The sequence below is a fragment of the Lichenostomus cassidix genome, chromosome 15, assembly GCF_008360975.1.
Source record: "Lichenostomus cassidix isolate B80296 chromosome 15, HeHo_3.0, whole genome shotgun sequence".
Classification (NCBI taxonomy): domain Eukaryota; kingdom Metazoa; phylum Chordata; class Aves; order Passeriformes; family Meliphagidae; genus Lichenostomus; species Lichenostomus cassidix.
Genome location: NC_139496.1, coordinates 6,647,882 through 6,661,009, shown reverse-complemented (window position 1 = coordinate 6,661,009; position 13,128 = coordinate 6,647,882). Strand labels below are relative to the sequence as shown.

Genomic DNA, 13,128 nt, shown 5'->3' with positions numbered 1-13,128 from the left:
GGGCTGAGGGGGGAAATGGTGTTGCTTTAGCAGTGCAGCACACTCAGAGCTGGGAGCAGCCCCCCGAGGCACAGTGACACTGTCCTGGACTGGGCATTGCAGAGGATGCCAACAGCAACCTTGAAGCTCTTGGCCTCGTAAACTTGCCTTACACTTTCTTTTCAGACTTTATTTATTCCTCTGGTACCAGGTTTAGCTGTTGATTTTTTTTTTTGCATTTCTATCTGCTGCTCTTGCTCAGCTAAAAGTAGCAGGCTCTGCCTTGCCAGGAGTAGAAATGGCCTGGGATGGGCTTGGCACCCACTGCCACTCCAATGCACCAAGTCATCAGCAGTATCTGCTCAGGCTCATTGCATTGAGCCAGGGCAAAGCTCTCTGGGGAAACTCCAAGTCTCTGCCACACTGCAGCTTTTGTTTGCTACTTGGGGAGGGAATGAAAGCTTCAGTTGTTAGTTGGCCAATAATTCTAATTACTTTTGGCCATGAGGCCTGGCTCGAGTAATGGGGGATTTTTTATTTTCTTTCCCAAGCCCCAAGAACAACAGATATGTCCACCTTATTTAATTATAATCCTGTCCCATGCAGTCAAACTTTTGCTGTCTGGTTGCAACCCATGGATTGCAACTGCATTTCACATCTGCAGAGCTTCCCAACCCTTGAGTGCACAGTGACTCCATCAAGCCTTCAGTGCTGCCATCTCTCCCCACCCAAGCTGCCCTGCCAGTCACTGCCTGCTGACCATCCTTCACCTGGGCTGAGAATTTGCTTTTGCAACAAGCTGAGTTGCATCCCATCTGTCAGTGCCTTAATGCTCCCCCGTGTCTGCACTGTCCTGTGGAGAACCATTGAACACAAACTATTCTTGTTCCAGTCACTATCACCTCCATCAGTGCCAGCCTTTCTTTGTGATACCTTTAAGGCTTATTCATCCAAAAGTTTATAACACTAGTTGTTTCATAATCCCAGTTCTAATAAAAATGTGGAAAAGTGGCTAAGAACACGCCTGTGTCTCCCTTCAGCCAAGGGGCACGTTCATCCTGTAATCATCTGCCACAGCACTGCCTTTCAGTGAAACAGTCATACAAATGAGCAGCATCTGATGCTCTCTGCTTGCTAAATATAACCCAGAATTAGCTATGCAGATGAAATATTCTGTCTCGTAGGATAAGAACGATGTCACTGCCCAGACTGAAGGATCTCAGTCCTGCTATTCAGTTACTGATGTGAAAGAGCAGCTGTCAGGGGGAGCCTGGTGGGACTTGGCAGAGGTCTGAGCTCTGTTCCTGCTTTTGCAGTGAGCATGGGAAGAAGATGACAGGTTCTTCTCTTCTTCAGCTGACTTCCCACCACATGAGCATATAATTTTCTCCCCTTGTTTACAGGCCTTGCTGCCTTGAGTCTTGACAAGTATTTTGGATGCTCATAACCTGCTGGGTTCCCCTCGCAGGGTGAGCAGAGCCGAGAACTTTCCTGCTGTGGATCTTTAACTCACTCGAGGGCTTGTTATTGTTGTTGCTGTCTCTCCTTTTCAGGCAGAGAACATGCCCCAAAAGGAGCTCATCCAACGCATGCAGTGACCAGGAGGTTAGTGCTAATGGCTTCAGCAATTTCTGTTTCTCTCTTTCATATTGGCTGTTGCACTGTTTATCTGACGATGTTTACTGGGGCATGTTCTGAGTTGTAGAACAGGATCCAGAACTCCACTGTTGATATCAATGAGCTCCAGCTGGTGGTGCCAAGCCGGGAGAATGAAAACAACAACCACTCTGTGAGCCGGGAGCAGGCGGGTAAGCACAGGGCAGTGCCCGCAGCGGGTCAGGGCACCCCGGAGCCCTGGGCCACCTCATCAGATCCTTTCTTCCCCACAGCCCTCCTCGCTGTCTCGCCCATGCACAGCTGGAGAGCTGCTCCACAGCAGAAAGCCTTTGTTGTGGGGCCTTCCCTTGCTGCTCCCCCTCCCTGGGAGGGTAATTCCCCTGGCAAGGAGCACAAGCACAGCTCCAGCACGCTGCCAGCACAAGCTGTCGCAGCACATGGCATTGCAGAGACACTGGGTTAGCAGAGCAAATGTGGTGGGTTCAGGCTGCTACAAACAACTTACACAGAGCTATAAACTGTGGAAGAGCTTCTCCTGCCCTGAGCCTAACTTTGTCCAGAAAGGATGGGTTTTAAAATGCCCAAATTGTGTTTGGTCAACTCCAGCCCCTGGAGATCACTGTTTCCATGGGTCTGTATGGATGGAGGTGCTTTGGTGACATTTACCTCACAGTGTGTTTCCAGAAAAGAGCATCCCAGCTGAACTGCAGAGAATGTCACTTGCTGCAGTTTTGAGTCACAACACATGAGCTGTCCCAGTGCCCCTTTTGGTTAGTAAAGGCCAACAGGGAGAGACTTTATGTTGTGTTGTTTCTCACCATCAGCTTCCCAGTGAACCATCAGCCACTACACACTCAGCTCTCACAAGGGTGTCACCATAAAAAGCTAATTCTGTGCTCCCAGCCATGACAGTTTCCTAAATTCTTGAGGAGGTTGTGGCCAGAATGCTCCTTGCCTGCACCAGGTGACAGGCCTTGGGGACACATGCAGGCACACCCGCACCTTTCCATGGCAGTCCCTGGAGCATTAGGCTGCCTGTAGGAGCAGCTTCACTGGGGTTTAACCAAAAAGCAAAGCTCCCAATATTAGCAGGTATGAGTAAATAAAAATAAGTAATGAGTTGAGCAAGTCTGCAAGTTTCTGATCTGCAGCCCAACCTTGTGTGTTTAACACAAGGGATCTCAGTTCATGCCTGGTTTTGTTAGAAAGCAGACCCAAGGGTGTTTCTTCTCTCCCCTTTTGTTTTGTTTTTAAAAGCTTGCAGTTTCAGGAGAGCAAACTGTTGACTTGAATTTTGTTCTGGCTGGTGCAACAGCCAGCCAAAGCCTGCTCTAGATTGTGTGGGGAGGGAGGGAGGGAGGAGAGTTTGTCATGGACGAGTTGGAAACAGATGTTCTGGACTCTTGCAAGCAGTCTTTATTGATTTTCTTCCTTTCTCAGTCACTTCCTGCAGAGGCAGCACAGAACGGTCTCCTCAGGACACTGACCCAGATGTGCCCTCCTCCATCTCTGCAGTGACCACTGAGACTGGGAGTGATGAAGTGTTTATCATTTCTGCCGGACCTGGGACCAGTGGGCTGAGCTTTACCACCTATAGGATACAGGTAGGAACACTCTCTGGCATCTCAAGCTAGCCTCTTGGACAGCACTAGTCCTACCTGTCCATTTTTGCCTACTGCCCACTTTCTGGAAAGGCAGGGGCTGAAGCAGGCAGCTCTCCTAACCCTCAAGCTGAGCTGCCATCAAATGATGTGGACTGTGATCCCCTGAGCCAGTATCTTCCCAGCTTTGGGAAGAGCAAATGCAGACCTCCACCTTGGCTGTGATAGCAGATAATGCAGCTGTTTGCCAGCAGGCAGTAGGACCAACCTGCAGAAGTGTTAATTGGCAAAGCTGAGGTTCTATTAAAATTATCACCTGCAGCAACTGGGAGTCAGATCTACTCTTGCCCACCATGCCAAGTGATTGGGGAAGTTACTCAGCTCCTCAGCTTGGCAGAAAGTGTCTCACCAGGCTGGTAGGAAAATTAACAGTGTAGGCTCAAAAATAATCAGTACTTTGAATGAAAGCACTAGGGCCCTTCCAACCTCACAGACAGAAACCTGAATCGATTCAGCAGGTTCTCTCTTATTTTAGCTCTTTCCCCATGACTCCTGGTCCTTCATTTATTTAGGAACAGATGATGGCTTAGAAGCCTCAGGTCTGGCTGTCACCTCTTCAACATCGAGTGAGAGCAGACACAACACATTCATTACAAGTGTCTGCTAAAGCCTTTCCCAGGTCAATACTCTCTTCTCCAGTGCCCTCTCTCTTTTTCCCACAAGAGGCTAAACAAGCAGCACAAGGAACTCACATGCCCAGGACAGGCTGTGTAATACTTCTGTCACAGTTTACAAAACAAAAGCATTCTGTATCCCTGCACTTGATTAGGAAATTAGCCAGGAGGCCAGGCTGGTCAGGATTTTCCACCGCTGGTGTAAGACACGTGCTGAGCTTTTGCTCCAGCTGGTCACCCTGATGAACAGAAAGAGGGAAAGAAGGGAAAACAGCTCTGGAGCCTTCCCTTTTGTGGAGCAGGGCACTGGGAGTTGTATCCAGACTGGGCACCCTTGAACACCTGCACTCCCTGGTCCTTTCCAGTGCAGAGAGCTTCACCTGGTGGCAAGTCAGCCACAGCCTCTAGGCAGGAGAAAAACCTTTTTTCCTGCCTCTTTTTCCCACTTTAGTCAGAAGGAACAAATACACATAAACCCCCCATTTGTATTCTGACATTGCTTCTGCAAGCAATCTTCAGAGGGCATTTATACATGAAAAATTAAAGGAATGATAAAACAGCAAAAGTAACCCAAAGATTAAACAAATTATTTACTCAGGAAGTACCTCCTCAGTGATGTCCATGCAGCACACAAGTGAGGCAATACTCCCAAGCAGATTCCTCAAGGAACAAAAAGCCAAGCCTAGACCCATGGCAGGGCCTTGGGAAAGCCACAGCTGAAGACCATCCTGGCCAGGGGTGTGGAAATTGAGCACAGCACACTAATTACAAACTTGCACTCAAACAGGATCTCATCAGGCCACTCGATACTCAGGGTTGCTGGATGTTAAACGTATTTCCAGCTGACTTTTTAGTTGTGTATTTTTAGGGTGTAAGATGCAGCTGGCCAGCCAGCCTGCAAGGCTCACAGAGGATATGGTGCATGGCTTTGTGGCCCAGAGCTCAGCAGAGGGATGAGATATCTGCTGGAGCCCAGCCCATTCCTTGGCAGGAGCCAAGCAGTTATCCCCATGTGAAAAGAAGTGTGAAATCCTGAGCCTTCACAGTACAGTAAATAATGCCAGCAGACTCACCTCACCCAAAATGCTTGACTAGACAAAGAGAGTTTTAAGGGGCTTTCATTAAAAAAATTATCCTGATCTTTTCCCTGAGAAATTGTGTCTGGCTGCTTGGTCCTGTGCTGCCCACCAAGTGTGAGCCTCAGCTCTGCTGGACCTGAGCCAGCCACTAACTGGCTTTTGCTGTGCAGCTTTGAAAACCTATTTGAAGACACCAGTCTTGTGCTATGAGGGAAGAGCTGGGAGAGCAAAAAAACCCTCTGTTTGTGACTGGCATGAGGAGATGAAGGGTGGCATGGCTTTTGGGGGAATTAGGGGTGTCCACCAGGAGAGTCATGGCTTTCTCAATCCCCTGTGGTTCATCATTCAGCCTTTGAACTTATAACTGTGATCTCTGGCTTCTGATCAGACATTGCAAGTTCCAGATGTCTGTTTCAAAAGTCTAGAAAATACATTGCTCATCTTCCCAGTTACTTCTAATGTTTCCTTCTCAAAACCAGTGGCTAATTTTTGCATCAGTTTGGAGGTATTTATAATAATATTAGAATAATAAATCCTAAGACAGCCTGAAGAGGCCTCTGAGGAGAAGACAGCCAGCTTAAAAACTTATAAATAAAGATTGTTCCTTTAATGAAATCTTAGACTAGGAGCTTAATATTGAAACAAACTTATCCAGAGCCTGATGCCTCTCCTGGCTTCCTACTGAGTTTCTTTTTCTGATCTAGTGCTAATTTCTTGCCTCTATGCCCATCCATTTCCAACATGACACATTCACTAAATAGTTTCTTTGATTTGCAGAAACTCAGGAGATTCAGTTACTCAGAAATAACAAATTACATGTTTCTGGTTTCTCAGGATTTTTAAATCCAGGACACTGTGGGATTTATTTCAGACACCCTTAAAGGACTGTGTAAACTTTGGGAATGTGGATTTTGCATTCTTCACATGACGGCCATATGCACACAGCTGAAAATTAAAAATACGTATAGAGTTGTGTAACAGGAGGCTTAAATTAATAACAGGTGAAGTGTTAGTAAGAATGAAAGGAGATTCATAGGCATGTCAGGGATTCTCTGACATTTCTGGCTATAAGCTCATATCAATATTAAGGACAAAAATTGTAATTTCAAATGCAACATCAGAACTTCTAAGGTATGGAAGAGATCTTTGTAGTTCATTCCCATGTCTGATTGATTCTGCTCAAACACAGGGCTGATGACAGCAGTTCAACGTGGTCTCACCTTCTGATGATGCCACCTTTACACCTGTCTGCATGTCTTGCTCCACTGCCAAAGCATGGTTTCCAACTGAAGAGCATTATTTATGTGAAACAGAAATCTCCTTGGCTCCAATCCTTCTTGTTCTATTCACCACAGATACCGAGAACAGATTATTTCCTTTCCCTTTATTTTTCATTCTTTTCTTCATTCTTTCCTCACATAGGATAAAGAGCACCACATGCTTCAGTCTTTTCTCCTGAATTGTGCATTTCTGAGGCTTCTGATTCTCTTCTTGCTTGCTTCTGGATTTCTTTCAGCAGGCTCCATCCCCCATAAGTTTTATTTTCCCAGACAGACACACCTGGAGCCTTCCAAGAGCCAAGCAGAGCGGAAGAATTCTGTTTTACACAGTGAAGTTTACTACTCTGATCTGTCAAATAATTCCAGTAAAATTAATCTGTAAATATTTCATACATTTAGTGAGAGTTGTAGGACTATTTTTTATGTAATTGAAATTTCTCACTTCAGCGTTAAACCTGAAACTGGGGAAGCAAGGTAAAACTTTACTCCAGGGAAGCCAGTGAGCTTCAGGCAGCACACTGGAAGAGCAACAAGGAGAAGCTGCACTCCTGTGTCCTCTGAGAACCACTGAATCAATCAGCCTCTTGCACTAACAGCCTGTTTTCAAAGTGTTTCAAAAATATTTCGACGGAAGATGCCTGTAAATGATCTCCATTTACTCTTTCCAGGACAAAAACCTAAAAAGAAGTGTCACAAGCCCAGCCTCTGTGTCTGACTGGCTGAGCTCCCACCCCATGGCCGCAGGGGCAGAGGCTGCTGAGAAGGGCAATGTCCAGCTGGACAATCCCTGTCCCAGGCAGCGCACATGGAGTGCCCGCACCTTCCACGACCTCCTGGCTCCAATACCACAGCTACAGAAAAAATGGTGCAGCTGGAGCACCAACAGCCCCTTCACAAAGCTGGTGGACAACAGTGTAAGTGTGGCAGGGAGGGGAGGATGTGGTGGTCAGGGTCTCAGCCCCGCTGTTCACTGATGGGACACATTTTCCCCTTGGCCTCACCTCTCTGTCCTGCAGTGCAAACACATCTCAGTCCATCTTCCTTGGTGTATGGGAAACTCTCTGGTCTAATTATATTGTAATTTAGCCAGGCTTTCCTGAAATTGTTAAGCAGCTGTGTTTTCCAGCAGTTAGCACCTGGCTAAGAAATTATCCCCAGTCTAGCAGAAGATTAAAAAATGCCTTCAGACAAGATTATCTCACTGAGTGTTCTGATGTGTGCCTCCTTCCCCCTGGTTATGCCTTGAATTTATTATAATTGATGTATTATTATTGCACTGCAAGGAATCTGTAGGTGTGGGAGGGATATCTGGGTCTTACTGGCTGTACTGATCCAATGGCTTTTTACAAAGCTAATAAAGGATGTTTCTTCCTTTTTAAGGTAAGAACATAGGTTTTTGCAAAGGAATGCATCTTACCTCTAACATTACCAGGAATTTTAACTTCTGGTTTTCTTGGGATGAAAGTTTCTCAAGAGAGCTGTTTTTCATGGCACTTCAACTAATTTTGTACTATTTTGTGCAGGGTTTTTCTACAGCTGCAAGATCCCAAGGTGTGCCAACCAGAAAGGTAATCTCAGCCACTGAGATAGAGGGAGCATCAGAGACTGTTTACTCTGATTCATCTGCCAGTAATGCCTCATACCCCCTCACTCTGTCTGCACAGAGGCAGCGGAAGCTAACCTCCTGCAATTTGAAGAAATCCAGATTTGGGAACCCTTATTTTGGATTTTTAGCCAGTTCCCCTGACAGCAAACATGTGAGGTCCTTGGATCCCTCAAGGCATCTAGGGGCAGCATCTCCAATTAACAGCCAAAGCCCCAAAAATCTTCTAGAGAGCTCCAACCCACTGAAAATCAACTTGGTCAACGGTTCAAAAACAAAGGAGCTTATGGTAGAAACAGATAAAAACAAACCAGTTTTTGTTATTTCTGAAGAAGGAGATGATCAGCAGCCTCTGGTCCTGGCAGAACACCTTAGTCAATGTGGAGATCACCTGTCAGAGCAAAATGCTGTGTACACCCAGGCCGTGCCAGAGAAACAGCCGGTGGTTCTGACTGTGGAGGGGAGCAGCTCTGCCACCTTCACGCCGAGTCTCCCCCTTTGGGCAAAATCCCCCCCTTCATACAAAGGTCCTGGGAAGGCTCCTGGCTCCTCCAGGGACCAGCAGAGCTCAGCAGGTGCAGATGCCAACACTGCTGAGACCTCACAGAACTGTGACAGCCCTGCTGCTCCTACGCTATGCCAGGCTCCAGTCCAGTGATGTCCTCGGAAAGATTGAAACCTCAGTTCCCAAACCCAGAGGGAACAGGGACATGACCAGAGCAGAAGCTGTGCCAAGCAGTTGAGGGTGGCAGTCACATGGATGCAGCTTTGTTAAAAGCTGTCTTTGCTTCCCACACGTTGGGACTGAGATTACAAGGATACAAACCATAGCACAGCACAAATGCCATCTCCCCTTATGCTCACTAACCTCATTTCTCTTCTCCTGCATGAGATTTTGATGTAGTTTGTACAAGAAAGCATCCTCTGAAAAGGTACTTCAGACTGCAGAAACCCTTTTCTGGGATAGGGGTGAAAGTAACCTGGGGTGGTTACATGCCATGGTTTATATCTGAAATGTAAATCAGTCCCCTGTCCCTGTGGTATCACTTGAGTCTTTTCTGTTGGGAGCTGTGAGTTAACTTCTGTTTATAGCTCTGCCTGTACAATCCATGCCTTGCCCAGCCAAGGGTAAGAATTCAATCATGCATGTTTGCATACAGTTTTGTAAACTTCATTTTAAGTATTTCGTAACTTCTGCAGTCTAGCACAAAGCTTACCAAGCATTAGCATCTCTACTATTAAAGACCTTGATTATCTCATCTCCTAACTCCTTAGAGAAGTGTACAGACAAGCTGAGCAACCCAATACCAGATGCTAGTTCTATTAAAGTCTGATGTAGCTTTATCTTTGTAAGGTCTACATAGGCTTAGAACACCTCAGTCCACTACATTAAGTGACTCCCCATGGCAACAGGAGCATGTGTACAAAAACACTGAAATACTAGGAATAGTCTTCAGCATCCAACACTTGGATATTTGCAGCTGCTCTGATCCTATATCCACCAGCTATTTATTGCTGGTAACGCACACTGACTAGAGAACTATTCCCCTTCCTTTAGCAGGCAAGACTTGAAAGACAAAGTTAAGGTGGGGCAAACTTTGAGTGCTCACTTTCCTTAGAAATTAATACTATGTGGCTGTGCCTCCCTGAGTACAATTCCAGGGCATTCAATGGAACACTGAACCAAAGGGAAGCCTGCTAGTCCTATTGCCTTTAATAACCCCATCAGTATTTTAATTGCCTCCTGGTGATAATTTTCATATCTTTGCAAGAGACTCCAGCATGTTTGTCCCACAATTTAGAACTGATTCTCTTTCTTAAATGAAAAAAATTCCCTCTGAAACTGCACTTTTCAGCTGACACAGCACATTGTTTTGAAGCAATAGTATACCATAAAACAGGTGCCAGAGAGAAATCTTCTACACAAGTCTCCTCCTTTATTAGCTACAGTGTCCAGTTATCTTAATCCTTCTATGTGAAGGCATTTAAGACTGATGCCTGAAATATTTAACTGAATTATTTATGATTTCACCTGCTATTACAGCTTCCATTTGCCACCTATTAATGTCTGAGATATGCAACACAAGACTATAGGTTTTGCCTTATATTTTTTCTGTGTGTGTTTACATGTCTACCTGGACATAAAAGCCTTGCAGCTGTAGCAGTGGAAGCAAAAACACATTTGCCCTTTAGCAGTTGACTCAAACATGAACAGCAAACAAGTCTCTGCATTTGTTATTACCAGACTGTGCTGAGTAGTTTTGAAGTGCCAAAGTCTGGCTCCATGTTGGTTGGTTCTTTTTTTGGTGGGGTTTTTTGTTCTTGTTGTTGTTGTTTTAAATTAATGCTACTTGATTCAAAGGGAAGAGTTAATATATTTATGACTTTAAAAGTATTTAGAAGTCTTCAGTACTCTAACAATAACTTCCACTGCATTAAATTCATATGCATCATAATTCAATGTTCTGTTACTTACTACACTTCTAAAGGTTTAAGTACTAAAATCTACTTTTGAAAAGTACTTGTGTTCAATTATTGACAATAGTTACATTTGAAGGGCTGGAAAAAGTGGCTTTTCCAATAAAAGCATGTTTAACTACTCATTTCTGCAGTGTAACAACACTTGCTTTGTTTTGCTGAAAGACTGAGTTCTATGGTCAGTGCCTCAGAGCACCAGGACAGCATGTGGGGTACCTCAGTGGTGGTAGAAGAGCAGAAAAGCCAAAAACCTGCCTTTTGAAGGTTTTTTTGTTTGTTTTTTGGGGATTTTTTTGTTTGGTTTTTGTTTTTTTGTTTTTTGGGGTTTTTTTAGGCAGATCACTAAAATTAAAAAAACCACAAATACCTTGTAAGCCGTTATTTTGTACCTTCAAGGAATGTATGTTTTCTTCCTCTTACAGCTAAAGCAACTGTTCTGAAGTTCTCATGTTTTTTTTGTTTGTTTTGTTTTTGCTTTTTTGTTTCCCCAGGAACACAAACAGCTTCTACCCAAACTCTTCCAAAAAGTCGTAGCGCAGAGTTAAATTCTGAAAGCTCTGGGTGGAATAAAGAGCTTTAATACTCTCAGCTGTAAATATTGACTGGGATTAGTTTTTAAATAGTATTACTTAGGGCATTAATTTTGTTTCTAACAGCTATTATTACTTTGGAGAGTTATGCTGCCACTTTTAATGACAGAAAACCTCATCCATCATGCATGGGCTCAGATTCAGTTTTACCCTGGTGCAGTGCAGGGTTTGCTGTGCAATTCTGTATTCTGTAACCAAGACAGCAAATGGGATAAGCACTCCAAACACTCACTGAAGAGTGGGGAAAAAAATCATTCCAACCACAATTGCATGGGGGAAAAAGTGTCAAAAAAACCATTATGGAGCTAGCAAAGAGTAGCTAGTATTCTTTTCAGCAAAACTGAGTAGTATTCACCTTTTTTTCTTTTTAAAATTAATTATTTTGGAATATACTAGTCAAACCTTCTAGCCAATGTGTTAGGTAGACTAAGTAGGACAAAAGTATGTGGGCATTCCCTGTTTTTTCACTGTTCAAACAGAACTTCAAAATAAAAGCTTGAAGCTATCCAAGCTGACAAGAATCAGGTGCACTGAGGTTCTTACTGTCTGGAGGTTTAAAGGGAAAACAACAGATTTAACATCCAGGTAATGCATCCTAACTTGGAAGATTCAGAACAACATTAAGCAAGAAAAATCCACTTAGTAGCAAAACACAAGCTGAGGTTTCCTTTCAGAACTCTTAACTTTTTTTGTTAGGAGCACTTGATTACAAAGCTTTGCTCAAAACTTTTTTTATTGGGTATTTTTCCCTCAGGAGGGTGGCACATGAGCCCTAACAAAACACATTTGACTCAAATTGTCCAGTCGGTAGATTTTATTCTAAACAATTAAAGATTAATTTGGATTGCAAAGGAAAAAACGGTAAATCCTAAGCCAACACTTACCTACCGAAAGCAAGTGAAACTCAGCAGCTCTGAAAAGAATACCCAACAGAGACTAAATACAGCTTCAACATATATTCATGGTCTGTCTAGAAATGTCTTTGATGTTAAACCTCATATGGCACACTTAGCATTTTTTATAATTCATTTCCTATGGAAACTAATGAGCTTAAGGGTGAAATTACCTCATTGAAAGTCAAAATGGAAGTGTGAAGAAAAGAAGGATGACCTGGAAAGCAGATTTAGAAGCAATCTTTGCATATTAAGCATTGCTGTGGGAAATAGTATAATTAGTTTTCTTCAGAACTTATTCCTTGGAATTGTGTAAGTGGTATTTCAGCTCCCAAACATCATGCAGAAAGAATGTTAGATAAAATAAGGGGGAAAAAATGCAAAATCCTCACATGTTCTTCTTAAAATCAAGATGTGCTTTCCCTAACTTTCAGTGACTGTCAACTTATTTTTAAGGGAGTACACCATAAAAAATAAGGCCCCTTTCCAGCAGACTTCTAAGGGATGATAAGAAACAAGATTTTCAGAGCATAATTTGGAATAAGCATTCACTTCCCAAATGCCTAACTCCTTTTACTTGAATGAACTTATTTCCCTAAGCTCTTGCTGCAGGCTAAGCCATCTGCACTACAGTTCTACTGAAGACTAGAAATTGATACCAAATGGATGTATTTTGTTTGCTGAAGGAAAGAGCCAGTGATTAACCTTGGAGTGTCAAATACCAAAGTTTTCCTGTTAAATACAATGAAAACAGTATCAGTTTAAGCAGGAATTATCCTGTAGAGCTCAAGCACCTGAGCCACTCCGAGGGCTCTGGGACTAACAGGGGTTGAGATGGGGCTGTTGCCAGCTGGCCCAGCTGCCAGTGGCTGTGGTTTTGTTCCCTCTCAGAGACAACACCAATATCTTCCTTTATTCTTTATGGAGAAAGTGCTTGGAAGAGCTTCAGCTGTGCCAGAGCTGATCTCTCGATAGTGCAAAAATCCCAAATCAGCAGCTTCCTCCAACTGAATTAGTTACAAGTCATTTGTTGACATAATGGAATATAAAACATTTAAATCCACCACTGTAAGTGCAGGGCCAGCCAGAACCACCAGTTTCAGTCTATCAGCTCTGCTTTCTGCTGCACAGAACAACACAGCATTTTCACTTTTACATTACTTAACCTGAGTTTGAGTTTCACTCAAATTTAGTCTGACAGCTGGTTTAAGAACAGCAACACAGATTAGTTACGACATTAAAGGTATCCAGCTTCAAGTATGGGAATGGCAGCAGCACCAAAATCCTGGGATGCTAAACTGCAATTTGAAGCTTAACAACTCTGGCATCACTCT

General features: G+C 43.8%; 1 protein-coding gene across 2 annotated transcripts in view; it reads left to right on the top strand.

Moving 5' to 3' along the window:
• LOC146430266 (uncharacterized) overlaps positions 1 to 10,440 on the top strand; it is a 31,450-nt gene extending 21,010 nt beyond the window's left edge. For both annotated transcript variants that reach the window (XM_085075777.1, XM_085075778.1), the window contains exons 3-7: positions 1,533 to 1,584; positions 1,685 to 1,787; positions 3,037 to 3,200; positions 6,899 to 7,144; positions 7,754 to 10,440. In XM_085075777.1, the coding sequence (XP_084931903.1) occupies positions 1,533 to 1,584; positions 1,685 to 1,787; positions 3,037 to 3,200; positions 6,899 to 7,144; positions 7,754 to 8,491 (1,303 nt within the window). In that variant the 3' untranslated portion in view covers positions 8,492 to 10,440. The remainder of the gene's footprint in view (positions 1 to 1,532; positions 1,585 to 1,684; positions 1,788 to 3,036; positions 3,201 to 6,898; positions 7,145 to 7,753) is intronic.
• The last annotated feature ends 2,688 nt before the right edge of the window (positions 10,441 to 13,128 follow it).